We start from the raw sequence: 25,695 nt of genomic DNA, 5'->3' as shown, positions 1-25,695 counted from the left end.
TGTTTTAAGACAATTCTCAGGACTCCCCTTGTGGTCGAGGAGTAAATAGTCTGCCTTCCAATGTTAGGGACTCAGGTTCGACCTCTGGTCAGTGAACTAAGATCCCACATGCCCCAGGGCATCTAAGCCTGGTGCCACAATGAAGACCCAGCACAGCCAAAAAGAAAAAGATTCTCAGCTTCAGCCACATGGTCGTCCCACTTTTCATCCCAGAACATGCTGCATGCTGTGATTTGTCATCCATTGCAGAGGCCACTCCCTTCTCTTTCTAGGCGCATCCACCACCTGGCACTGGCGAACTCCCATAAACTGCATTGCATTCCTTAAACAGTAAGTCGGTGTTCTCTCTGTGCTCCAATTCTATTTTAGTCAAAATTTATATTTGCAACTCAGATATCTTCAGGCCCCAGCAGTCCACACATGGATGAACGATAACGCCTCAACATGAGTAGTTCATATGTCACAGATTAATTGTTCTGTAATTACCTGTGGCTGCTGCTGCTGCTAAGTCGCTTCAGTCGTGTCCGACTCTGTGCGACCCCATAGACGGCAGCCCACCAAGCTCCCCCGTCCCTGGGATTCTCCAGGCAAGAACACTGGAGTGGGCTGCCATTTCCTTCTCCAATGCATGAAAGTGAAAAGTGAAAGTGAAGACGCTCAGTCGTGTCCGACTCTTAGCGACCCCATGGACTGCAGCCTACCAGGTTCCTCCGTCCATGGGATTTTCCAGGCAAAAGTACTGGAGTGGGGTGCCATTGCCTTCTCCAAGGGTTCATGTTACAGACACACAAAATATTAGAGATTTAGTCAAGAGAAAAGTTTATTTTCCTTTCACACAAAGGTGTTAATGAGCATAGTTAACTTTATATTGTAAATATTTATTCCCCATTCATTAAGGACTTTCTTTTAAGTATAAATCTGATTGGAGTTCTGAGCAGTCTTTCTTATATATACTGTACCTCTAGTGCTTTGCATTGGATTTCCTGCTTCAGTTTGTTCAAAGTTGAGACAAATGAAGACACTTATAAAGCAGATTGAATGCAGACTCCTCCTAGATTTGAAGGCTCTAAAACACTTCTCTGGGTTTCCCTGGTTACTCAGAAGGTAAAGAATATGCCTGCAATGCAGGAGACCTGGGTTCAGTCCCTGGGTTGGGAAGATCCTCTGCAGAAGGAAATGGCAACCCACTCCAGTATTCTTGCCTGGATAATTCCATGGCCAGGGAAGCCTGGCATGCTGCAGTCCATGGGGTTACAAAGAATCAGACACGACTGAGCAACTGAACTGCAGTCTGCTCATCAATGAATTTGGTTAAGTTTCAGAATACAAAATTAATAGACAGAAATCTGTTGCATCTCTATACACTAACAATGAACTATCAGAAAGAGAAATCAAGGAAACAATCCCATTTACAATTGCATCAAAAAGAATAAAACACCTAGGAATAAATCTAATTAAGGAGGTAAAAGACCTGTACTCAGAAAACTATAAGACACTGATAAAAGAAATTAAAGACGACAAACAGAAAGAAAGACACACAGTGTTAATGGACTAGAAGAATTAATATTGTTAAAACAATCATACTACTCAAAGCAATCTATAGATTCAATGCAATCTCTTTCAAAATACTAATGGTATTTTTCAAAGAACTAGAACAAGTAATTTAAAATTTGTGTAGAAACACAAAAGATCCCAAATAGGTAAAACCATCTTGAGAAAGAACAATCTGGAGGTATCATGCTCCTTGACTTCAGGCTACACTACAAATCTGCAGTAATCAAAACAATATAGGGGATTTCCCTAGCAGTCCAGTGGTTAAGACTCTGCAACTTTGACTGAAAGCCATGGGTTCCATCCCTGGTCAGGGAACTAAGATCCTGCAAGCCATGTGCAGCCAAAAACAAACAAACAAAACCCTTATAGCACTGGCACAAAAAAAGGGGGGGCACATAGATCAATGGAACAAAATAGCGAGCCCAGAAATAAACCCACACTCCAATGGTCAATTAATATACGACAAAGGAGAAAAGAACATACAATGGAGGAAAGATAGCCTCTTCAATAAGTGGTGCTGGAAAAACTGGACAGCTACATGTGAAAGAGTGAAATTAGAATATTCTCTAATGCCTTATACAAAAAAAAAAAAAAAAAACTCAAAATGAATTAAATCCCTACATGTAAGACCAGAAATCATAAAATTTCTAGGAGAAAACATTGCTAGAACACTCTTTGACATAAGTCATAGCAATATATTTTTTGGATCTTTCTCCTAAGGCAAAGGCAACAAAAGCAGAAATAAACAAATAGGACCTAATTAAACTTAAACGATTTTGCACAGCAAAGAAAACTATCAACAAAATGAAAAGACAACCTATTGAATGGGAGAACACATTTGCAAAGAATACAACCAATACGGGGGTAATATCTAAAATATATATGGTTCAGACAACTCAATATCAAAAACAAGGAACCTGGTTAAAATCAGGCAAAAGACCCTGAATACACTTTTTTCTAAAAAGGCATACAGATAGCCAAGAGGCACATGAAAAAATGCTTAACAGCGCTCATCATCAGAGAAATGCCTATCAAAGAAAAGAAAGAGAAGTCGCTCATTTGTGTAACCTCATATAGCCCCCCAGGCTCCTCTGTCAAGGCAAGAATACTGGAGTGGGTTGTCATTTCCCCTCTCCAATGCATATCAAAACAACAATGAGATACCATCTCATACCTGTCAGAATGGCTATCATCCAAAAGACCACAAAAAAACAAATGTTCACAAGAAAGTAGAGAAAGGGAACTCTTAACCACAACTGGTAGAAACGTAAATTGATGCAGCTCCTTGGAAAACAGTGTAGAGGTTCCCCCAAAAGCTAAAAATAAAATGGCCATTCCACTCCTGGATATAAATCTGAAGAAGACAAAAACACGAATTCAAAAAGATACATGTGTACCAGTGTTCACAGAAGCAGTATTTACAACAACCAAGATATGGAAGCAACCTAAATGTCCACTAACAGATGAATGGATAAAGAAGATATGATGTGCGTGCGCGCGCGCGCGCACACACACACACACACACACACACACACACACATTGGGATACTCAGTTCAGTTCAGTCACTCAGTCATGTCCAACTCTTTGCGACCCCATGAATCGCAGCACACCAGGCCTCCCTGTCCATCACCAACTCCTTGAGTTCACTCAGACTCACGTCCATCAAGTCAGTGATGCCATCCAGCCATCTCATCCTCTGTCGTCCCCTTCTCCTCCTGCCCCCAATCCCTCCAAGCATCAGGGTCTTTTCCAATGAATCAACTCTTCTCATGAGGTGGCCAAAGTACTAGAGTTTCAGCTTTAGCATCAGTCCTTCCAATGAACACCCAGGACTGATCTCCTTTAGAATGGACTGGTTGGATCTCCTTGCAGTCCAAGGGACTCTCAAGAGTCTTCTCCAACACCACAGTTTAAAAGCATCAATTCTTTGGTGCTCAGCTTTCTTGACAGTCCAACTCTCATATCCATACATGACCACTGGAAAAACCATAGCCTTGACTAGACGGACCTTTGTTGGCAAAGTAATGTCTCTGCTTTTCAATATGCTATCTAGGTTGGTCATAACTTTCCTTCTAAGGAGTAAGCATCTTTTAATTTCATGGCTGCAATCACCATCTGCAGTGATTTTGGAGCCCAAGAAAATAAAGTCTGTCAGTGTTTCCATTGTTTCCCCATCTATTTGCCATGAAGTGATGGGATCGGATGCCATGATCTTAGTTTTTTTTTTTTTTTTTAATTTTTTAAATTGAAGGATAATTGCTTTACAGAATTTTGTTGTTTTCTGTCAAACCTCAACATGAATCAGCCATAGTTATACATATATCCCATCCCTTTTGAGTGTCCCTCCCATCTTCCTCCCCATCCCACCCATCTAGGTTGATACACAGCCCCTGTTTGAGTTTCCTGAGCCATACAGCAAATTCCCACTGGCTATGTATTTTACATATGATAACGTAAGTATCCATGATCTTAGTTTTTTTTTTTTAATTAATTTTATTTTTAAACTTTACATAATTGTATTAGTTTTGCCAAATATCAAACTGAATCCGCCACAGGTATACATGTGTTCCCCATCCTGAACCCTTCTCCCTCCTCCCTCCCCATACCATCCCTCTGGGTCGTCCCAGTGCAATAGCCCCAAGCATCCAGTATTGTGCATCGAACCTGGACTGGCATCTCGTTTCATACATGATATTTTACATGTTTCAATGCCATTCTCCCAAATCTTCCCACCCTCTCCCTCTCCCACAGAGTCCATAAGACTGTTCTATACATCAGTGTCTCTTTTGCTGTCTCGTACACAGGGTTATTGTTATGATCTTAGTTTTTTGAATGTTGAGTTTTAAGCCAATTTTTTCACTCTCCTCTTTCACTTTCATTAAAAGGCTCTTTAGTTTTTCTTCGCTTTCTGCAATAAGGGTGGTATCATCTGCATATCTGAGGTAATTGATCTTTCTCCTGGCAATCTTGATTCCAGCTTGTGCTTCTTCCAGCCCAGCATTTCTCATGATGTACTCTACATATAAGTTAAACAAGCAGGGTGACAATATATAGCCTTCATATACTCCTGTTGTTCCATGTCCAGTTCTAATTGTTGCTTCTTGACTTGCATACAGATTTCTCAGGAGGCAGGTAAGGTGGTCTGGTATCCCCATCTCTTTAAGAATCTTCCACAGTTTGTTGTGATCCACACAGTCAAAGGTTTTGGCATAGTCAATAAACTGAGGTAGATGTTTTTCTGGAACTCTCTTGTTTTTACAATGATCCAACAGATCTTGGCAATTTGATCTCAGGTTCCTCTGCCTTTTCTAAAACCAGCTTGAACTTCTGGAAGTTCACAGTTAACGTTTTGAAGCCTAGCTTGAAGAATTTTGAGCAATACTTTGCTAGCATGTGAGATGAGTGCAATCGTGCAGCAGTTTAAACATGCTTTGGCATTGCCTTTTTTTGGGATTGGAATGAAAACTGACTTTTTCCTGTCCTGTGGCCACTGTTGGGTTTTCCAAATTTGCTGGCATATTGAGTGCAGTATTTTAATAGTATCATCTTTTAGAATTTGAAAGAGCTCAACTGGAATTCCATCACCTCCACTAGCTTTGTGTGTGATGATGTTGCCAAAGGCCCACCTCACTTCGCACTCCAGGATGTCTGGCTCTAGGTGAGTGATCACACCATCCTGGTTATCTGCATCATAAACATTTTTTTTGGTATAGTTCTTGCGAGTATTCTTGTCACATCTTTATGATACCTTCAGCTTCTGTTAGGTCCATAGCATTTGTGTCCTTTGTTGTGCTCACCTTTGCATGAAATGTTCCTTGGTATCTCTAAGCTTTTTGAAGAGATCACTAGTCTTTTCCATTCTATTGTTTATTTCTTTTCACTGATCACTGAGGAAGGCTTTATTTCACCTTACTATTCTTTGGAATTCTGCATTCAAATGGGCATATCTTTTCTTCTTTTGCCTTTCACTTTGCTTCTTTTCTCAGCTATTTGTAATGCCTCCTCAGACAATTTTTGCCTTTTTGCATTTCTTTTTTTGGGGGATGGTCTTGATCACTGCCTCCTGTACAGTGTCATGAACCTCCCTCCATAGTTCTTCAGGCACTCTGTCTATCATATCTAATCCCTTGAATCTATCTGTCACTTCCACTGTATAATTATAAGGGATTTGATTTAGGTCATACCTGAATGGTCTAGTGGTTTCCCTACTTTCTTCAATTTAAGTCTGAATTTTGCAATAAGGAGTTCATGATCTGAGCTACAGTCATCTCCAGGTTGTTTTTTTGCTGACTGTATAGAACTTCTCCATTTTTGGCTGCAAATAATATAATCAATCTGGTTTCAGTATTAACCACCTGGTGATGTCCACATGTAAAGTCTTCTCTTGTGTTGTTGGAAGAGGATGTTTTCTATGACCAGTGCATTCTCTTGGCAAAACTGTTAGCCTTTGCCCTGCTTCATTTTGTAATCCAATGCCAAACTTGTCTGTTACGCCAGGCATCTCTTGTCTTCCTACTTTTGTGATCCAAACTTTATCATTAAAGTTTATTCACTAGAGCAGTGGTGCCCAAACTTCATCAAACACTGGAATCAACTCAGTTTGTTAAATCCAGATTCTTTAGGTCTTCCCAGAGTTCCTGATCTAGCAGGTCTGGTGTGGCTTCTTTATTTCCAGGAAACTCTAAAGTGGTTGGATAGTGCTGGTTCGACTTTGCTAACCACTCCACTGTGGTTTCCAGGAAGGTCTATTCACAAGTGTGATCACAGCAATTCACATTTAGAAAAGCTAATAACTACAAAAATAAAAACTACACATTCCCATTCAAAAGCAAACATCTAGGGAGCTACAGATTTATTAATTAGCTTGTATAAATCTGCTTAATCTGTATTACAAAAAGATTTCTGGCATTTCAACACTACCTAAACTGGTTTGGCCAGATTCAAACCACTTAATTTTATAGAAAAGAGTATACCCCAGATTGAGAAACAGGTGCTAGCAGAGTGACAAACAACTTACCCCTTGTTAAGTTCAAAATGCTTCCAACACACACATCAAAGTAAGTTACCTACTTCCCTCAAAGCACAGTCAGAGAAGACAATGGCACCCCACTCCAGTACTCTTGCCTGGAAAATCCCATGGACAGAGAAGCCTGGTGGGCTGCAGTCCATGGGGTCACTAAGAGTCGGACACGACTGAGCGACTTCACTTTCACTTTTCACTTTCATGCACTGGAGAAGGAAATGGCAACCCACTCCAGTGCTCTTGCCTGGAGAATCTCAGGGACGGGGGAGCCTGGTGGGCTGCCATCTATGGGGTCGCACAGAGTCGGACACGGCTGAAGCGACTTAGCAGCAGCAGCAGCAGCAAGGCACAGTAAGGACTTTTTCCAACTACAAACCTGCCACAGGACTGGAAAAGGTCAGTTTTCATTCCAACCTCAAAGAAAGGCAATGCCAATGAATGTTCAAACTACCACACAATTCACTCATGTCACATGCTAGCAAAGTAATGCTCAAAACTCTCCAAGCCAGGCTTCAACAGTACATGAACTGTGAACTTCCAGATATTCAAGCTGGATTTAGAAAAGGCAGAGGAACCAGAGATCAAATTGCCAACATCTGTCGGCTCATTGAAAAAGCAAGACAGTTCCAGCAAAACATCTACTTCAGCTTTATTGACTATGCCAAAGCCTTTGACTGTGTGGATCACAACAAACTGTGGAAAATTCTTAAAGAGATGGGGATTACCAGACCATCTTACCTGCCTCCTGAGAAATCTGTATGCAAGTCAAGAAGCAACAGTTAGAACTGGACATGGATGCCAGGGTCCAGCCCCAGCTGATCCAGGGTATTCGAAGGAGAGACGGCCTAGGCGACTATTTATATGGTAATTAGAGATATAAAGAATAATAGAATAAGGATAGCTCAGTAGGAAAATTCAGTGGAGAAAAGAGGCTGAGTAGCTTGGTTTACGCGGGAGACCAATAAAACTTCAAGACAAGAAGTTTGCACCACTTACGTAGGCCGCAGGCGCCCTCTCGAATAGCGGAAGGTGCCTCACCCTAGACACCTTCTCGAGTGGGTCTTAGAAGCCCAGGCATAATTAGTAAGCGTGGTGGGTTCCGCGCTCCAGATGGAGACTTCAGCCAGAATGTGAAAAGAATGACATGGGGAGACCAAGCGCTGGTGAGCAAGGCCCGTAGCTTTATTTTCAACAGGGGTTTATATACCCTAAGTTACACATAGAGGATAATAGGGGATGCAAAGTCAGCAGTCTTTGATTCTTATCAAAAACCAGGGTTTCTTTCCTGCAAATTTATCGTATACAAATGGTTTAGGTGATTTACATCATCTTCTGGCCAGAAGGCCTACTAACATTTTATGACTCTTGACAAGGACTTATCAACAAAGACTTATTTTCTCTAAGAGTAATTATTTTAAGGTTTGGCGCCATCTTCCGAAGATAAAATTGCATTCCTATAGGGCGGATGTGTAATGGGTTTACAACAAAGGAAAGAATTTATTACCTTAAGGGTCTAAACTTACTAACACCAAGGCCACTACTTATTTTTTCTACATACCAACTATTAATTAATACATATTCAAGGATACAATTCAGGGGATGTGAAAACTTGGCAGCAAGCATTGACTCATCAATGAAATCCCTTACTAGTCTTTTTCTGACAGTTTCTAACTCTCTGAGAGGCTCTAAGCTATTTGAATATCTTAAGCTTCCCGTGCCTCTCGAAGCTGGGAGACTGTAAACAATCATATGCATAGCTGTAGGAGTCAGGGTAAACTTGTCAGGCGAGTTAGAGAGCCATCTGAGGGGTTTGGATTTAAACACTCCTAATTGCCTAGGAACTTTATTAATTGGAGCTCTAAGTTAACTCTTTGACAAAGAGAGCGAGATGGTGGTAGGGGACAGCCCCCAGTAAAGTCAGAGGTGAGAGCACAAAGCAATAAAGTAGGCAGACTCTGGTTTTTGGGGGGTAGATGCTCAAGAATATCCGGGCGGACTCCTGAGGCGCGATCCCGCCTTTGAGTATGCCGAGCCTCCTTCCTCATGACCTTTGTCACGAGTGGAATGCCTCACCGGCTCCCGGCACATGGAACAACAGACTGGTTCCAAATTGAGAAAGGAGTACATGAAGGCTATATATTGTCACCCTGCTTATTTAACTTATATGCAGAGTTCAGTCCAGTTCCAGTTCAGTCGCTCAGTCGTGTCTGACTCTTTGTGACCCCATTAATCACAGCACGCCAGGCTTCCCTGTCCATCACCAACTCCCGGAGTTCACCCAGACTCACATCCGAGTCAGTGATGCCATCCAGCCATCTCATCCTCTGTCGTTCCCTTCTTCTCCTGCCCCCAATCCCTCCCAGCATCAGAGTCTTTTCCAATGAGTCAACTCTTCGCAGGAGGTGGCCAAAGTACTGGAGTTTCAGCTTCAGATCATTCCCTCCAAAGAAATCCCAGGGCTGATCTCCGTCAGAATGGACTGGTTGGATCTCCGTGCAGTCCAAGGGACTCTCAGGAGTCTTCTCCAACAAAGGTATCAATTCTTGCGTGCTCAGCTTTCTTCACAGTCCAACTCTCACATCCATACATGACTACTGGAAAAACCATAGCCTTGACTAGATGGACCTTTGTTGGCAAAGTAGTGTCTCTGCATTTCAATATGCTATCTAGTTTGGTCATAACTTTTCTTCCAAGGAGTAAGCGTCTTTTAATTTCATGGCTGCAGTCACCATCTGCAGTGATTTTGGATATGCAGAGTACATCATGCTAAATGCCAGGCTGACTGAAGCATAAGCTGGAATCAAGATTGCCAGGAGAAATATCAATAACCTCATATATGCACATGATACCACCCTTATAACAGAAAGCGAAGAAGAACTAAAGAGCCTCTTGATGAAAGAGGAGAGTGAAAAAATTGGCTTAAAACTCAACATTAAGAAAACTAAGATCATGCCATCTGGTTCCATCACTTCGTGGCAAACAGATGGGGAAACAATGGAAACAATGACAGACTATTTTCTTGGGTGACTGCAACCATGAAATTAAGAGACGCTTGCTCCTTGGAATAAAAGCTATGACCAACCTAGACAGCATATTAAAAAGCAAAGACATTACTTTCCCAACAAAGTTCCGTCTAGTTTTTCCAGTAGTCATGCGTGGATGTGAGAGTTGGACTCTAAAAAAAGCTGAGCACGCAAGAATTGATACCTTTGTTGGAGAAGACTCCTGAGAGTCCCTTGGACTGCACGGAGATCCAACCAGTCCATCTTAAAGGAAATCCGTCCTGAATGTTCATTGGAAGGACTGATAATGAAGCTGAAATTTCAATACTTTGGCCACCTGATGTGAAGAACTGACTCATTGGAAAAGACCCTGATGCTGGGAAAACTGAAGGCGGGAGGAAAAGACCACAAAGGTTGAGATGGTTAGATAGCATCACCCACTGGATGGACATGAGTTTGAACAAGCTCCGGGAGGTGGTGATGGACAGGGCAGGCTGGCGTGCTGCAGACCATGGGGTGGGACACAACTGAGCGCTGGACTGAACTGAACTGAAACCTGCTTCCTACAAGACTGCGTTACACACGTCAGCGCCAGTGAGAAAGCAAAAAACAAACAAAAATCCAACCTAAACCCCCACGCTCTGCCACCTTAGTACCTAAATCGGGTCCCGCCTCCCTTCAGCCGGAGAGGGGCGAAAGGGGCGTGTCGGAGCGCGCGGCGCCCACTTGACCGCGGAGAGCCGCCGTCAGCCTAGTCGCGCGATCTGCCGTCATATCAGCTTATGTCGCTAGCCTCTGGTTGGCTGGCGGCGCCGGCCGCCCGGAGCGTGAGGTTAGGCTACGCCCTTCCGGACTTCGGCTGCTTGGCTGACCGCCGCGATCCACAGTCTGGAACTGCGTGGGCTCGGGAGGAACCAAGTCGGCAGCTGGTCAGCGGGAGGCCGATTCTTTCTAGGTAAGGATGACATGGGGGCTGAGAAAGGAGGCCGAATACACCTGAGCGGGATGCGTGAGGAGAGGAAGAAAGGGGGGATGGGGGAGTGAGGTAGAGAGACTTCACCTCCGGCAAGACCCGGGAAGTGAAGTTGAGAGCGTGTCTGTCCCTCCCCTTCCTCCCCCATCCCACTGGCGTTTGTTGACTGGTTCCTGGACGTAAGGCCCTGGGCAGGAGCTGGGGCTCTGTCTGCGAAATTTGGCTCAAGGACTCCTGCGCTGACCATTGGCAGGGACGAGCAGGTAGCTGGGTAGGGGGCTGTGATGGGGCGAGTGCAGGGCGCAGGGCACGCGCGCTGGCCGGGGGCTGGCGGGAGGTGAGTTGCGGCCAGAGACCTCCAGGTTAGGTGCCTCTGCCTGGCCAGAGCGAGTATTTCATGGCACGAGGAGGCTTGGACGTGAAAGAAACAAAACATGAGAATGGACCTGAAGAAAATGAAATGTTTGATGTTGGCTATTGCGAAAATCTATTACAAGGCAAGTTAGTCCACTGAACGCTGGTAAAGCGTTTTGCGACGAATTTCTTTGTGTTCTTGGGTTGGTTTTGTTTTTTTTTTCCCCCTTCAAGAGGCAAAGGAATTAGGCTGCAGAACTGGTGATTATTTGTGCAAGCCCCAGTTATTGTCGTGTAATTAAGATGGCTATAGAGACCCTGGCTTTAGGGGTATTAACACTTTAAAATTATATGCAAAAGTATGTGAGCTTGTAAGTCCACTGAGAATTTTAAAATTTAAGGAGCAGAAGAGATAATGATGAAGAAGCAGTAGAACTTGGTTAAAGTCCGTGGATTTTGCAACCAGCCTGAGGGTGATTGAATCCCAGCCCCAGGATTTGTTTACTTGATCACTCTGGGAATTTTGTGTCCAGATTTCATATAAGGATAATGCTGTGCTATGCTAAGTCACTTCAGTCGTGTCCGACTCTGGGGTAATGCTAGTACCTAACTTTTAGGGTGTATCTTGAAAGGGTTAAATGAGTTACTATTTACAGTACCTCATATATAGTAAATGTTGATATTAGAAATGAGCAATTTTTTAAATCAAATAACACTTTTTTCTGCCTTAGGTTAGAGTAATTTTGACTCAGCTGTGCTTCCTGTAACAGTAGTAATAATAGCTCCTGTTTGTTGAGGAGGTTCCACATGTTAGATAATGCCACACTCTATACTTCATCTCTAAATCTTAGAACAGTTCTGTAACTTAACCTAGATATGCTTTCTCCATTTCATAGATGGTGGGTTTGAATATAAACTTGAAAATTGAATTGCAGTTTTGAGATCATAATTGTTAGTGATTTCAAACTTTTTTTGTTCAGCTCAGTTCAGTCGCTCAGTTGTGTCTGACTCTTTGCGACCCCGTGAACCACAGCACGCCAGGCCTCCCTGTCCATCACCAACTCCCGGAGTCCACCCAAACCCATGTCCACTGAGTCGGTGATGCCATCCAACTATCTCATCCTCTGTCATCCCCTTCTCCTCTTGCCCTCAATCTTTCCCAGCATCAGGGTCTTTTCAAATGAGTCAGCTCTTTGCATCAGGTGGCCAAAGTACTGGAGTTTCAGCTTCAACATCAGTCCTACCAGTGAACACCCAGGACTGATTTCCTTTAGGATGGACTGGTCGGATCTCCTTGCAGTCCAAGGGCTCTTAAGAGTCTTCTCCAACACCACAGTTCAAAAGCATCAATTCTTCAGCGCTCAGCTTTCTTTATAGTCCAAGTCTCACATCCATACATGACCACTGGAAAAACCATAGCCTTGACTAGACGGACCTTTGTCGACAAAGTAATGTCTCTGCTTTTCAATATGCTGTCTGGGTTGGTCATAACTTTCTTCCAGGGAGGAAGCATCTTTTAATTTCATGGCTGCGATCACCATCTGCAGTGATTTTGGAGCCCCAAAAAATAAAATCAGCCACTCTTTCCACTGTTTCCCCATCTATTTGCCATGAAGTGATAGGACTGGATGCCATGATCTTAGTTTTCTGAATGTTGAGCTTTAAGCCAACTTTTTCACTCTCCTCTTTCACTTTCATCAAGAGGCTCTTTAGTTCTTCTTCACTTTCTGCCATAAGGGTGGTGTCATCTGCATATCTGAGGTTATTGATATTTCTCCCGGCAATCTTGATTCTGGCTTGTGCTTCCTCCAGCCCAGCATTTCTCATGATGTACTCTGCATAGAAGTTAAATAAACAGGGTGACAATTTACAGCCTTAACGTACTGCTTGTCAGAAATTACAGCAATATATTTGTGAGTACCTATTTACTACAACCCACACATTCTGGAAACACTTTAAAACAGGTTTCATCTCACAGTATCTCAGCTGCCTCCAGATGGTCTGAGGTACATTTCCTCCTTCCCTCTAGGCACTGGTTTACTATCACAGCAGTTACATACAGGGAATACTCAAATCAATACAACTCGCATGGTCTTCAGTTAAGAGCTTTTTTTAATAGGTAGGGACTGAGAGCTTATTAAAGTTTTTACTTACATTGGATATTAAAAGTTAAATAAAAAACAAAGAACGCTCATGGTTAATGTTTGAGTTATTTTTGGCTACATGATACTGTTCCAGATACTATACTAAGTCCTCTACATAAGAACCTTCAAATTTTGAACTTTCAAAGGTGTGAACGTCCATTCCGCCAGTGTCAGTGAAATTGCAGCCTCGCCTCTGTCTCCTGTTGCTGACAGTCCTTCAGCTCTTCCCTCTCCCTCCTCCTCTCCCCTGCTGTCCCTTCCTCTCGTCAGTAAGGCTTCTTGCCTGTTCACTCGATGCCAGCCCCTGTCTGTATGCCAGCTATTGTACTGTACTACTGTGCCTTTCAAGGTATTGTATGGTAAAATTTAAAATGTTTTATTTTTTGTTTGTTTTTTGTGTATTCTTTCTGTGAAAAGCATTATAAACCTATTACAGAACAGTACCATGTAGCCAATTGTGTTACTGGATACTTGGGCTGACTTTGTTGGACTTAGGAACAGAACTTATTCCTATGTAGGGGACTTACTATATATGGAATTATGGCTGTTTGGCATTATAGGTAATATGCAATACTGGTTCACCAACTCAGGCCAACCTTTAAAATGCGTGTGTGCGTGTATGCTAATTTGCTTTAGTCATGTCCGACTCTGTGCAACCCTATGGACCTAGCGTGCCGGGCTCCTCTGTCCATAGGGTGCTCCAGGCAAGAATACTGGCATGGTATTCTCCACACCAGTATTTCTGGTATTTACTTCTGGTATTTCTGGTATTTCCTTCTCCAGGTGATGTTCCCAGCCCAGATCGAACCCAGGTCTCCTGCATTGCAGGCAGTTTCTTTATCGTCTGAGCCACCAGGGAACTAGCCTTTAGTGGTATAGCAATATTCTTTTCAGTTGTTAGGTTCTTCTTAAATGTTTGTTTCGGATATTACTTAATGTACTTGACTCTGTCCTAATTTATGGCTTCAGCAACTAGGCTCCTTTTGATCTTCAGATTCATGTTTGCGTGTAGTCTACTGCTTTTATCCAGGAGTCCAGATGAGCCACAGCAATTAGACTTGAGATCCAAACTGAACCCATCATTCCTCATACCCCAAAAGTTCCTGTTGCACCCAAATATGCTAGCTCCACAATATTCCCTATTTGGATAACATCATCATCCATTCAGGCAAGGTAAAAATCTCACAATCATCTTAGATTTTTTTTAACTGATGTATAGTTGATTTACAAAATTTTATTAGTTTCTGATGATAGGTTTTCATATTTTTCTCCATTATGGTTTATAACAGGATATTGAATATGTTCCCTGTGCTATATAGTAGGACTTGTTGTTTATTCTTTCTGTATAATAGTTTGCATTATACTTCTAAGTCTCTGATGAATATGTCTATTCTCACAACTGTTGTCTGAGGTCAGGCAATCATCCTCCCTAGGTTAGTGTACCACACTAGTTAGGAGCAGCCAGTCTCCCTGCATCTCATCAGTACAACACATTCCTAACGCAACAGTTTTTCTAAAATATGGGTCTGTTTATACCTCTTTCCTCATCAAAAGTCTTTCGTGTCTCCTCCGTCATGTGTGAGGGAAAGTTCAAATTCCTTAGCGGGGCACCAGATCCAATAGTAAAAGCAGTCTGATACCAGTTTCCTTTTACCAGGTTCATCTTCCACCGTTTTTTCCCCTCTGCTTCACCCTTGTCACGCTCTTAAGCATCCACCTTGCCACGTCCCATGAGCTGTGAATGTACCATGGCCTTTCCATGCCTTTGCAGTTGTTGAAATAATTATCCCCCCCACCCTTTTTTCCCTGGTAATGTCCTTCAAAGCCCAAATCAAAGTACTTCACTGTACAGCCTTCTGTTGTAAGAGGAGATAGTTCTGTTGTCTTTTCTAATTTTGTACAGTTTGCATATATGTACCTTTTTTGTAGGGCTTCTGGGTAGCCCTATGGTAAAGAATCCACCTCCCAATGCAGGATATGCAGGTTCAATCCCTGGGTCGGGAAGATCCCCTGGAGAAGGAAATGGCAACCCACTCCAGTATTCTTGCCTGGGAAATCCAATGGACAGAGGAGCTGCAGGCTGCAGTCCATGGGGTCCCGAAGGAGTGGGACACAACTTAGCAACTAAACAACCTTTATTGTAGCACTTGAATCGATAGAACTATTCCTTCCTATAGCTGCCTTATTTTGAAGATCAATTTAGACTGAATCTTTTTAATGTTTGTATGCTCATCACCTGGTGTAGTTTGAGTGAATTAACAATATGATGAAGGATAAATGTCAATTGATTATAAATTTTCTTCCATGTCAATGTGAGAAAAAATGCTTACAACTCATATCACAAACAAGGAGCTAAATGCCCTAATAAATAAAGAACTTCTAGAATTTGATTTTAAGAGACTGGAAACTCAATGACAGTTTTCGGACTTGTTTTTCTTATTGTTGCTGTTGTTCAAAAGTTTTAGTTATAGATGAGGGCTGTTTAGAATACTGGGCACATTTCTCACTACCAACAGTGCAGTGAAGAATGAGAAAATAGATTGTCAGTGACGGAGTCACTGATCAGCCCACAAAAGCTGACTGTGAATTATCCTGCTAATAGTATATGCAGGATCATGAATGTAGACTCAACTGAAGTTTTTCAAAGTTTAAGCATCTGGAACTGGAGCTGGCATACTTTCCTTTCAGAGGGCTAGATAATAAACATTTGTGAGCCATGCTGTGTCTGTTACAGTGACTCAACCTTGACTTTGTAGTATAGAGAAGCAGCTACAGACAATATAATAGACACATGTGGACATAGCTGTGTTTCAACAAAGCTTCTTTACAGAAACAGGCACTGGATTCAGGCCCTGTGGGACCACAGTTTGCCAACCCCTGAGTGCTGGGAAGCCGGCAGCGGGGGTGGGGGGAATAAATGTATTCTAGTTTTCAGTGTCAAGAATACATCTTTTGTTCCATCAGTGAGAGTTCCGGTCAGTCACGAAAATAGTCTCTGACTTTTACGCTTGTGGTCACAACATAGACCCCTTTTAGGGAATTGACCTGAAGTCTCAGCACTGAAGCAAAAGTCTCTGAAATCTGAATCCTTTTAGGAGAAAGATGCCGCTGACACTTGTGGCGGAAGGAGAAAGCCATTTACCTAAATACCTTTACTGTTTGCATGCTAACCATTACCCTGTCGTCTGGCAAGAGGATATAGTGAAGCAAACACTCAGATGCAGTTAGATCTGGGCTTAACACCAGCCAGCCCTCAGCCTGGCCTTGGAGAAGAAGTTTTGTGGGCCTGTTTCTCTCACTGAGCTTTGGAGTCCCCACGTATAAAATGAAGAGACTGGGCCCTAGTCCAGAGATGACATTGAAGACCCCTTCTGGCTCTAATGATGGCATTTACAGGGTTGTAGTAGCAGCAGACTCGTACTTCATATGCTTACGAAGGCAGGAACCTCATATATAGTTGTTCTGAAAAAGTTTTGCTTTGAGAAATGTCGACATGGGGAAGTAATTGTTGTTACCTGTTTATCCTTTAGGGCTAAGATGGATCTTGTACTCAGTATTGCAGATTATTATTTTTTTACACCGTACATATATCCAGCCACATGGCCAGAGGACAACATCTTCCGACAAGCTATCACTCTCCTGATTGTAACAAATCTCGGTGCTTTTATACTGTATTTCTTCTTTGCAACACTGAGTTATTATTTTGTCTATGATCATTTATTAATGAAACACCCACAATTTTTAAAGGTAGGTGGTTTTCTTATCTCTTGTTTAATTACTATTACAGTAAAAATAGCAATGTGATGTATCAATATTTGTGAGATTTTCAGATTAAACTGGTTATAACATTTAGAGTTTCTAAAACCAGCTCCAAATGGGATATTTTTGGAAGAACTAGTCCTCTCTCTCCTTTCCTTAATTTAAACATATAAATAGACTGTACCTTTTTTTTTTTAACTGGAAGCCTGGTCTTGCTAGACACATAGACAAGAATTTCTTTGCTAATAGTGATGAATAAATAAATGTATACATTTGTATAATTGTTTTAATATTAAACTTTCACAAGCTGAAATATGCTTTTACTACGTATATAGTTTTTGACTAGATAATCCAAACTCAGCAGATATAGACCTGTTTAGTGACTTTTCTGTTCCAGTTACTTGTATTTGTCAGTCACCGAAAAGAGTGGGGGGGGAAACTGTAGAAAGGGTTGGGGATGGAAGTTAATTATGAAATAAATTATTATTCTTTAAATAGAAATTTGGAATAGAGATTTTGTAAGAAGGGGAAAAGAAATTTTAGAATTTAAAATATTTGTTGCATTTGCTTCCTACAAAAGGAATGTTTTTTTTTTACACACCCCTGCCCAAACAGTAATATTTTAGTAGAAGCGGTTTGGAGGTAAGTGCCTTCATATAAAAGAGACGTTCAAAATCCAATCTGGAACAATTGTGTGCTAGTTTTGTTTAACATGGATTCTGTGCTTTGTAAGTATTGGAAACTTCATTTTCAGAATCAAGTCTCTCGAGAGATTACGCATTCTGTCCAGTCAATGCCATGGATGAGCATCCCCACGGTTTTACTGTTCCTGCTAGAGGTGAGAGGTTACAGCAGACTCTATGACGGCATAGGAGAGTTTCCATATGGTGAGTTTCCATATATGGTGTGAGAGTTTCCATATATAGTGTAAACTTCAGGCACAGATGGGTTTCTTGAAAGAGTCAAATCTGCCCCTTCTTTTCTTCAAAATAATTAAAAATTCTTCAGTTTGTTTTTATGTGTGCATGCTTAGTTGCTTCAGTCGTGTCTGATTCTTTGCGACCATATCGGCTGTAGCCCACCAGGCTTCTCTGTCCATGGGTTTCTCCAGGCAAGAATACTGGAGTGGATTGCTGTGGCCTCCTCCAGGGGATCTTCCCAACCCAGGGATCTAACCCATGTCTCTTACATTTCCTGCATTGGCAGGCAGGTTCCCATTAGTGCCACCTGGGAAGCCCAGTTTGTTTTTAGTATTCTACTTTAATTCGTTCATGTCCTGCCACATACGTGCATTTCTTTAATTTCATCTCAACTTTAAAGTCTTTCTTGTAGATGAGATTGTGCCCAGGAGAAGATTGGCATCATCAGAGCTAGAGCCTTGAATTTGTTTCCTATTACCTATATTGAATTCAAGAATTGCCCCCCAAAAAAGATAAATCTCAAGTGATCGATCCTTATAAAAAAATCAGAAGACAAATTAAAAAAAAACATCCATCATCACTTATTTTTTTAAAAAATCCATCATTATTTATATCACAAAATTGAAACCCTTGCTATGCATGCTGGTTTGGACTCTGATTTTTTTTTTTTCTTGCCAATGTTTATGCCCATATTTTCATGCCAATTAGTTTTAGAATTACATTGCATAAATATCCATTTAAATAAACTTTATTTAAATGATCCATACTTTTAGATATTTAGATTGTTTCCTGTTTTTCTATTATAAACAGTGTTACAGTGACTAAAAGTTTTGTGAAATTCTGGAATTACTTCATCAAGGTACATTTCTAGTATCTAGTATTAGAAGTAAGAATAATACAGAGTTAAAATTTGTTCTTCATATGTACCAGCTTTAGTTCTAAGCTTTTCACATCATCACTCCATCTTATTCTACACTAATCCTATGAGGTAGGTACTACTATATGCTCCTTTAAAGGTGAGTAAATTAAGTGTACAGAAGAGTTTCCGTAACTCGCTGAGCTCACTTGACAACTAAGGGGTGGATCTGGGACTGTAATCCAAGCTTCCTGGCATCAGCACCCCTGCTCTCCTAGTAAAAGTTTAGTTTTCAAAGGAGGGAACAAAAGTCACACTCCAGGGTGCTAAATTGGCTCAGCCTTGGAAGGTGGGCTGAGTTATGAATCAAAGTAAAAGGAGAGAGGTTTGAGTAAAGATACAGAGGCAGGACTCTGAAGATGTTGGGAGGATGCTAAGTGAACCAGGCTGGTTAGTACATGAGTAGATGAGGTTGGAAAGGTCAGAAGGAGTTGGGTTACAGAGTAAATGTTCATAATACCATGGCTTAAGGTAGTTCGTGGAAAATAAAATTCTAAGCAGAGGAGGTAAAATATGTAAAGATGTGTGTTATGAAGATTAATATGAAAGGAAAAACAAATAACATTATTCTCCAGCATTTAAATAATAAAGATACCATAGGAGTATACTCTTTCTGTTTCGTAAGTATCTTCATAGTTTAATTAAGAAATATTTTATGTAGGACACTTCAAGTTTTTATGAGAGGAAAATGAACAGATCCCAGAGTCAAGGGAAATGGAGGTTGTGATGTATTGAATTAACAAAGCAGATGGTTGGCAGTGTTTGGGTCTAGTATCCTGTTTTGTCTCCTTAGACGGACCTGTCAAAAGTAACCTCTGAACGAACTTATGGTTGCTGGGGGAGGAAGGACAGATAGTTAGGCAGTTTGGGATCAACATGTACACACTGCTATATTTAAAATGGATAACCAACAAGGACCTACTGTCTAGCACAGGGAACTCTGTTCAGTGTTATGTGGCAGCCTGGATGGGAGGGGAGTTTGGAGAAGAATGGATACATGTGTATATATGGCTGAGTCCCTTCACTGCTCACCTGAAACTATCACAGCGTTGTTCATTGTCTATAACCCAATACAAAGTTAAAATATATATTAAGTGGGGGAGAAAGTAAACTGATCCTAGGAGCTGAATCTTGATTCTGCCATATCCTTTTGTCTCTTGTAGGCTGGTTTCAACTCGTTGCTAGTGTCTTGTCTTTTCTTTTCTTCACTGACATGCTGATCTACTGGATTCACAGAGGCCTTCATCATAAACTTGTATATAAGGTAATAAGCTTGACTCATTTGTAGAGGAAGAGAGAAAATACAGTGGATAACTATAAATCCTGTCTCGTTTTTAAGAATTTCCTCTAACTTATTAAATACCTAAGTAGCCTTAGTCATGATAGGTACCAGGTACATTTTGTTTGTATCCTTCTTTATGAATCTGCAAGGGCTGTGCTAAAAATCTTACTGTCTTGGGGATTTTCTAAAGTAATTTGCTAAATTCAACAGGATTTTTTCAGATAGGTCATTTCCCACACCATGAGCATGAAAAGCTAAGTAGAATGTTGCACTGGGTAAAGTCTGTGGCATTAACATGGTCTTTTCTTCTATAGCGCTTACACAAACCTCATCACATCTGGAAGATCCCAACTCCATTTGCGAGTCACGCTTTTCATCCTCTGGACGGCTTCCTTCAGAGTCTGCCTTACCACATATATCCTTTTATCTTCCCATTACACAAGGTAGTTTATTTAAGCTTGTACATCTTGGTCAATATCTGGACAATTTCCATTCATGATGGTGATTTTCGTGTTCCCCAGCTCTTAAAGCCTTTTATTAATGGCTCGGCTCATCACACAGACCACCATATGCTCTTTGACTATAATTATGGACAGTATTTCACCTTGTGGGATAGAATTGGAGGCTCATTCAGAAATCCCTCCTCCTTTGAGGGGAATGGACCTCTTAATTATGTGAAGAAAATGGCAGAAGAAAAGCACAATAGCCATGGAGGAAATGGTTATAAAAATGAAAAATTATTCAATGGAGAGTGTACAAAGACTGAGTAGATTATTTCCCAATTATTAAAAATTTTTAATCAAGGAAAAATAATTACATATGTTACCATGAGGAGGCATAGCAAGTGAACAGTATCATTTGAAAAATCAGTATTGTGGGTATAGCTGAGGAATGCTCATAATGGTAGATCAAGGGAACATGCCATGTGTACCACGATTTTAACCTCGTGCTCCAAATACTGGATGTTGCTCTAAGGGACAAGTTGTGTCTTTCTAGCCAGCAGATCTGTAATTTGTATAGCCTCAACAGCAGTTTTTTAAAGATAGAGGATAGATTATTGAGGGGACTGGGCTATGTCCTTTTGCCTTAATTTGTGCATATTCATTAAAGTAAAATTCATTGTGCTTAATGATATCAAGACTAAACGGCATAACAAAGAAGTACTAATATGAAGATGATTCCTCGTATCAGGAATGATTAAGTATTTGGTACAGTAAGTTCCCTATGTAAAAACAAGTTCCGTTCTGAGAGCCAAGTTCGTCAGTCAAATTTGTTTATAAGTCCAACAAAGTTAGTTCATCTACCCAACCAGCACAATTGGCTAAATAGTACTGTTCTGTAATAGATTTATAAGTCTTTTCACGCAAATAATATGTAAACACAAAAAATAAACATCTTTACTCGTACAGTACAGTACCTTGAAAAGTACAGTAGTATAGTATAGCAGATGGCACATGGGCTGTCATCGAGTGAACAGGCGAGGAGAGTTACTAACTCAAGGAGGTGGGAGATGGAGGAGCTTCAGACCATCAGCAATAGGGGATACCAGCTGCATCACCACTGCTTTATGTTTGCTTCAGACATCCTGGGCTTGAAATAAACACACTGTACTCTGCAGCACTGTACAGTAAAGTGCACAAAAGCACAGCCACGTGTACAGGATGCACACGTGTGACAGCGTACACTAGACATGTGAACCTACGTGATTGGACACGTGAGCGCATGTCCTCATCTTTGAAGGTTAGAAACGTGAAGGTTCGTGTGTAGGGGACTTACTGTGTTTGTATGATAACTTGTGCTTTGTTAAGTAGAAACGTAGGTTTGAAAAAAAATCATAATGTATTATCAGCTCAGTAACCTGATTAATAGCAGGTTATTATTGTCTTTCCAAACATAGAAAACTTACTCTGGTGACATCGTCAACTGTTACATTTTACTGATGAACAGATACATTGGAATTTTAGAAAACTTTAGTACTGCCATGATTTAATCCAGATCCGGGATTAAAAATTTTGATGTTTATTGTTTTCAATTGTTATTTAATAGATGTAAAATGATGTGACTCTGAATATATGTAGAAAGGGAAATTTGATGCCCAGGTAATACATTTAACGCTACTGGTGTTTTTAATTAAATTGATGCACTGCACTTTTGATATGTTTCAAACTTACAATCCTGTGATTTCTATAAAAGGAAATAATTGCCAAATGGTTTAGGCCTTTCACTGAAGATTAGTTTAGAAATCTTATTTCAACACCCTCCTGTTTCTTTACTTCTTCCCACTCCCTCTGTGAAAAGTAACAGATAACTTTCATTAAGAAATGTCATGTGTTGTAATATAAGTATATTGGGAAAACATGGTTTGCAAAGGTATTGTGTAATCTATTTATGTAAACAATAAAAGTTGATTATGACTGTTATTAAAGTGTATCAGTTAAATATTATATAAGAATAAAATACTCTTTGTACAAATTTTATATCAATGTGAAACTTCAGAAGTGATGTGGATTGTCAAAACTTCTAGAATATCTCCAAATGCTTGCTATCAAGGGGAGAAAGAGAGAAGGGAGTGCCACTTTCTTTTTATATTTCATATCTTTTATTAGATTCTTTTAGCAAGACACCAGTCATAAAATTTAATGCTTTGGATCCAGAAGAAAATGTTTGGTTTTTTTCCCTTTCTGTTTAAGTTATTGTCACGGTGTTGCTTAAGCATCCCAGTATACCATTTCGTATTTTGTAACTGGTCAGTGCATCTAAATGCTTTTCACTAATCCCCATGCTCCCTGTTTTCCTCTCTGCCTGAGGGAAAAAAAGGAATTAAGAAGTAACCTTTGTTTCCCCAAATGATGAAAGCTAATATTTATTGAAATTTTATTCTTAATCAGGTAAAAGTCCTTGATGTAAGGACACTGGAACCCAGCTGGTAACTTTCCTGAGGTTATTTCTCTTCTCATGTAAAGTCCAGCATGGGTGTTTCTGGTTGGTGAACAGATTTCCACAGTTACCTGAGACCCAGGCTCCTTCCATCTCTGGGCTCTGCTATTCTCCTGGTTTACAAAGTCTTCTCTGTTGAAGGAGCCAGCAGGGGAAGAGGGTAGAGTGCCCATGTTGCTTTGGATAAAACTTAATCATGTGGCCCATCTAACTGGAAAGGATTCTGGGAAATGTGTCCAGCTGTGTCCCTGGGAGGACAGGGTCGCCAGTTGTTGACCAGCTAGCCATTTTGCCACGCCCATGTGATTTATTTTCCTCTTTTTGAGGATCCCAATAAAGGTATTGAGGGGATGAATGAGCTCAAAATTATTTCAGATTATCCATTCACTGGATGTCTTAGTGCTCTTAATTCCGTAACTTCAATTATGAGTGTTAAAGTTTCCTCTAGATTCTTAATACTGTATACCTAATAGAAAAGAAAGAATATAATTTATGAGGGAAGTTTCCGCAAAGATCTTAGTAGTAAACTAGTCTCTGCCCTGCCTCCTCTCTCAAGTTCTAATCTCATTAAGCAGTGTTATGTTAAGTAATACAAACACTGTTTTTTGTGCACAGTCACCACATCATGCTGTTTTCCTTTAGAGGTGTTCAGAAATTGCTCATGGAAGGGAGGATCTAAATTCCTTCCCACAGCAATATCAAGTGAAAGACTTTAGAGGAGTTCAGATGTTGCTCATGGACGTGAGAATTTAAATTCCTTCCCACATGAATATTAAGTGAGAGACTTGCCTTTGAAACTTTTTGTGGTTATAAGATAGAAAATCAACAGACTTCCTTGGTGGTCCAGTGGCTTAGACTCCACAATCCCAATGCAGGGGACACAGATTTCAATCCCTGTCAGGGAACTAGAGCCTACATGCCACAATCAAATATCCTGCATATCACAACTAAGCCTGGGTGCAGCCAAATGAATGAATAAGTGAATTTTTTTTTTTTTTTAAAGGATCACATTTCCCCCTTTTATGGTAGGAACTGGGAAATAGATGGAGACAGTATAGAGCACATTGCAAAACCTGAAGACATACCGAGTCATTGTCCTTATCTCCTCGTCTCTGAATGCCGTCATTTCCCTGTTCCTCACTGCCCTGTATTGTGTGTGTGTTTTCTTTTCCTCTCTCATCTTCAAAAAGGCAACGATAGACTGGCAGCGAATTATGAGTTCTGCTTTGGACATGCAGAGTTTCCAGTGCAGGCAGATTATTTCAACAGAGAATGCCTGAGAAGACGGAGATAGGGAGACAAATTAGAACAAAGATTTGGGATAAATTCAGTGAGGAGAAGTTTGAGGCTATGAGGTTGCTAAGTAGAACATGACAAAGGGAAATCCGGAGAAACCAGTTTGAGGGGGAAAGAGCTTCCTTTGTCTTCCTAGCTTCAGACTCAAAACACTTGAGTGGCAGTCATATCAGCATTTACTGCTTTCTATCATCTGTCATTGTTCAGTTCAGTCGCTCAGTCATGTCCGACTCTTCGCGACCCCATGAATTGCAGCACGCCAGGCCTCCCTGTCCATCACCAACTCCTATAGTTCACTCAAACTCACGTCCATCAGTCAGTGACGCCATCCAGCCATCTCATCCTCTGTTGTCCCCTTCTCCTGCCCCCAATCCCTCCCAGCATCAGAGTCTTTTCCAGTGAGTCAGCTCTTCGCATGAGGTGGCCAAAATACTGGAGTTTCAGCTTTAGCATCATTCCTTCCAAAGAACACCCAGGGCTAATCTCCTTCAGAATGGACTGGTTGGATCTCCTTGCAGTCCAAGGGACTCTCAAGAGTCTTCTCCAACACCACAGTTCAAAAGCATCAATTCTTCGGCGTTCAGCTTTCTTCACAGTCCAACTCTCACATCCACACATGACCACTGGAAAAACCAAAGCCTTGACTAGACAGACCTTTGTTGGCAAAGTAATGTCTCTGCTTTTGAATACGCTATCTAGGTTGGTCATAACTTTCCTTCCAAGGAGTAAGTGTCTTTTAATTTCATGGTTGCAGTCACCATATGCAGTAATTTTAGAGCCCCCAAAAATAAAGTCTGACACTGTTTCCACTGTTTCCCCATCTATTTCCCATGAAGTGATGGGACTGGATGCCGTGATCTTCGTTTTCTGAATGTTGAACTTTAAGCCAACTTTTTCACTCTCCTCTTCACTTTCATCAAGAGGCTTTTTAGTTCCTTCACTTTCTGCCATAAAGGTAGTGTCATCTGCATATCTGAGGTTATTGATATTTCTCTCAGCAATCTTGATTCCAGCTTATGTTTCTTCCAGTCCACTGTTTCTCAGGATGTACTCTGCATAAAAGTTAAATAAGCAGGGTGACAATATACAGACTCGACGTACTCCTTTTCCTATTTGGAACCAGTCTGTTGTTCCATGTCCAGTTCTAACTGTTGCTTCCTGACCTGCATATAGGTTTCTCAAGAGGCAGGTCAGGTGGTCTGGTATTCCCATCTCAGAATTTTCCACAGTTTCTTATGATCCACACAGTCAAAGGCTTTGGCATAGTCAATAAGGCAGAAATAGATGTTTTTCTGGAACTCTTGCTTTTTCCATGATCCTGCGGATGTTGGCAATTTGATCTCTGGTTCCTCTGCCTTTTCTAAAACCAGCTTGAACATCTGGAAGTTCACAATTCACATACTGCTGAAGCCTGGCTTGGAGAATTTTGAGCATTACTTTACTAGCGTGTGAGATGAGTGCAATTGTGTGGTAGTTTGAGCATTCTTTGGCATTGCCTTTCTTTGGGATTGGAATGAAAACTGACCTTTTCCAG

At 41.1% G+C, this 25,695-nt stretch overlaps 1 protein-coding gene across 3 annotated transcripts; it reads left to right on the top strand.

The window, feature by feature from the left end:
* Positions 1 to 10,415: 10,415 nt before the first annotated feature.
* On the top strand, positions 10,416 to 22,405 carry SC5D (sterol-C5-desaturase). 3 transcript variants are annotated; one of them, XM_027563455.1, is made up of 5 exons: positions 10,416 to 10,535; positions 16,582 to 16,798; positions 17,565 to 17,697; positions 19,810 to 19,910; positions 20,243 to 22,405. In XM_027563455.1, exons 2-5 carry the CDS (start codon positions 16,589 to 16,591, stop codon positions 20,696 to 20,698), a joined length of 900 nt encoding a protein of 299 aa, XP_027419256.1. In that variant the 5' UTR covers positions 10,416 to 10,535; positions 16,582 to 16,588; the 3' UTR covers positions 20,699 to 22,405. The 3 variants fall into 3 exon arrangements, with proteins under 3 accessions (XP_027419256.1, XP_027419257.1, XP_027419258.1); XM_027563456.1 differs by lacking the exon at positions 10,416 to 10,535 and adding an exon at positions 10,716 to 10,816 and having other exon boundaries at positions 20,243 to 20,861; XM_027563457.1 differs by lacking the exon at positions 10,416 to 10,535 and adding an exon at positions 10,932 to 11,050 and having other exon boundaries at positions 20,243 to 20,861.
* Positions 22,406 to 25,695: the final 3,290 nt, after the last annotated feature.

Source organism: Bos indicus x Bos taurus, chromosome 15, assembly GCF_003369695.1.
Source record: "Bos indicus x Bos taurus breed Angus x Brahman F1 hybrid chromosome 15, Bos_hybrid_MaternalHap_v2.0, whole genome shotgun sequence".
NCBI classification, from domain to species: domain Eukaryota; kingdom Metazoa; phylum Chordata; class Mammalia; order Artiodactyla; family Bovidae; genus Bos; species Bos indicus x Bos taurus.
This window is presented reverse-complemented; position numbering and strand designations above follow the sequence as displayed.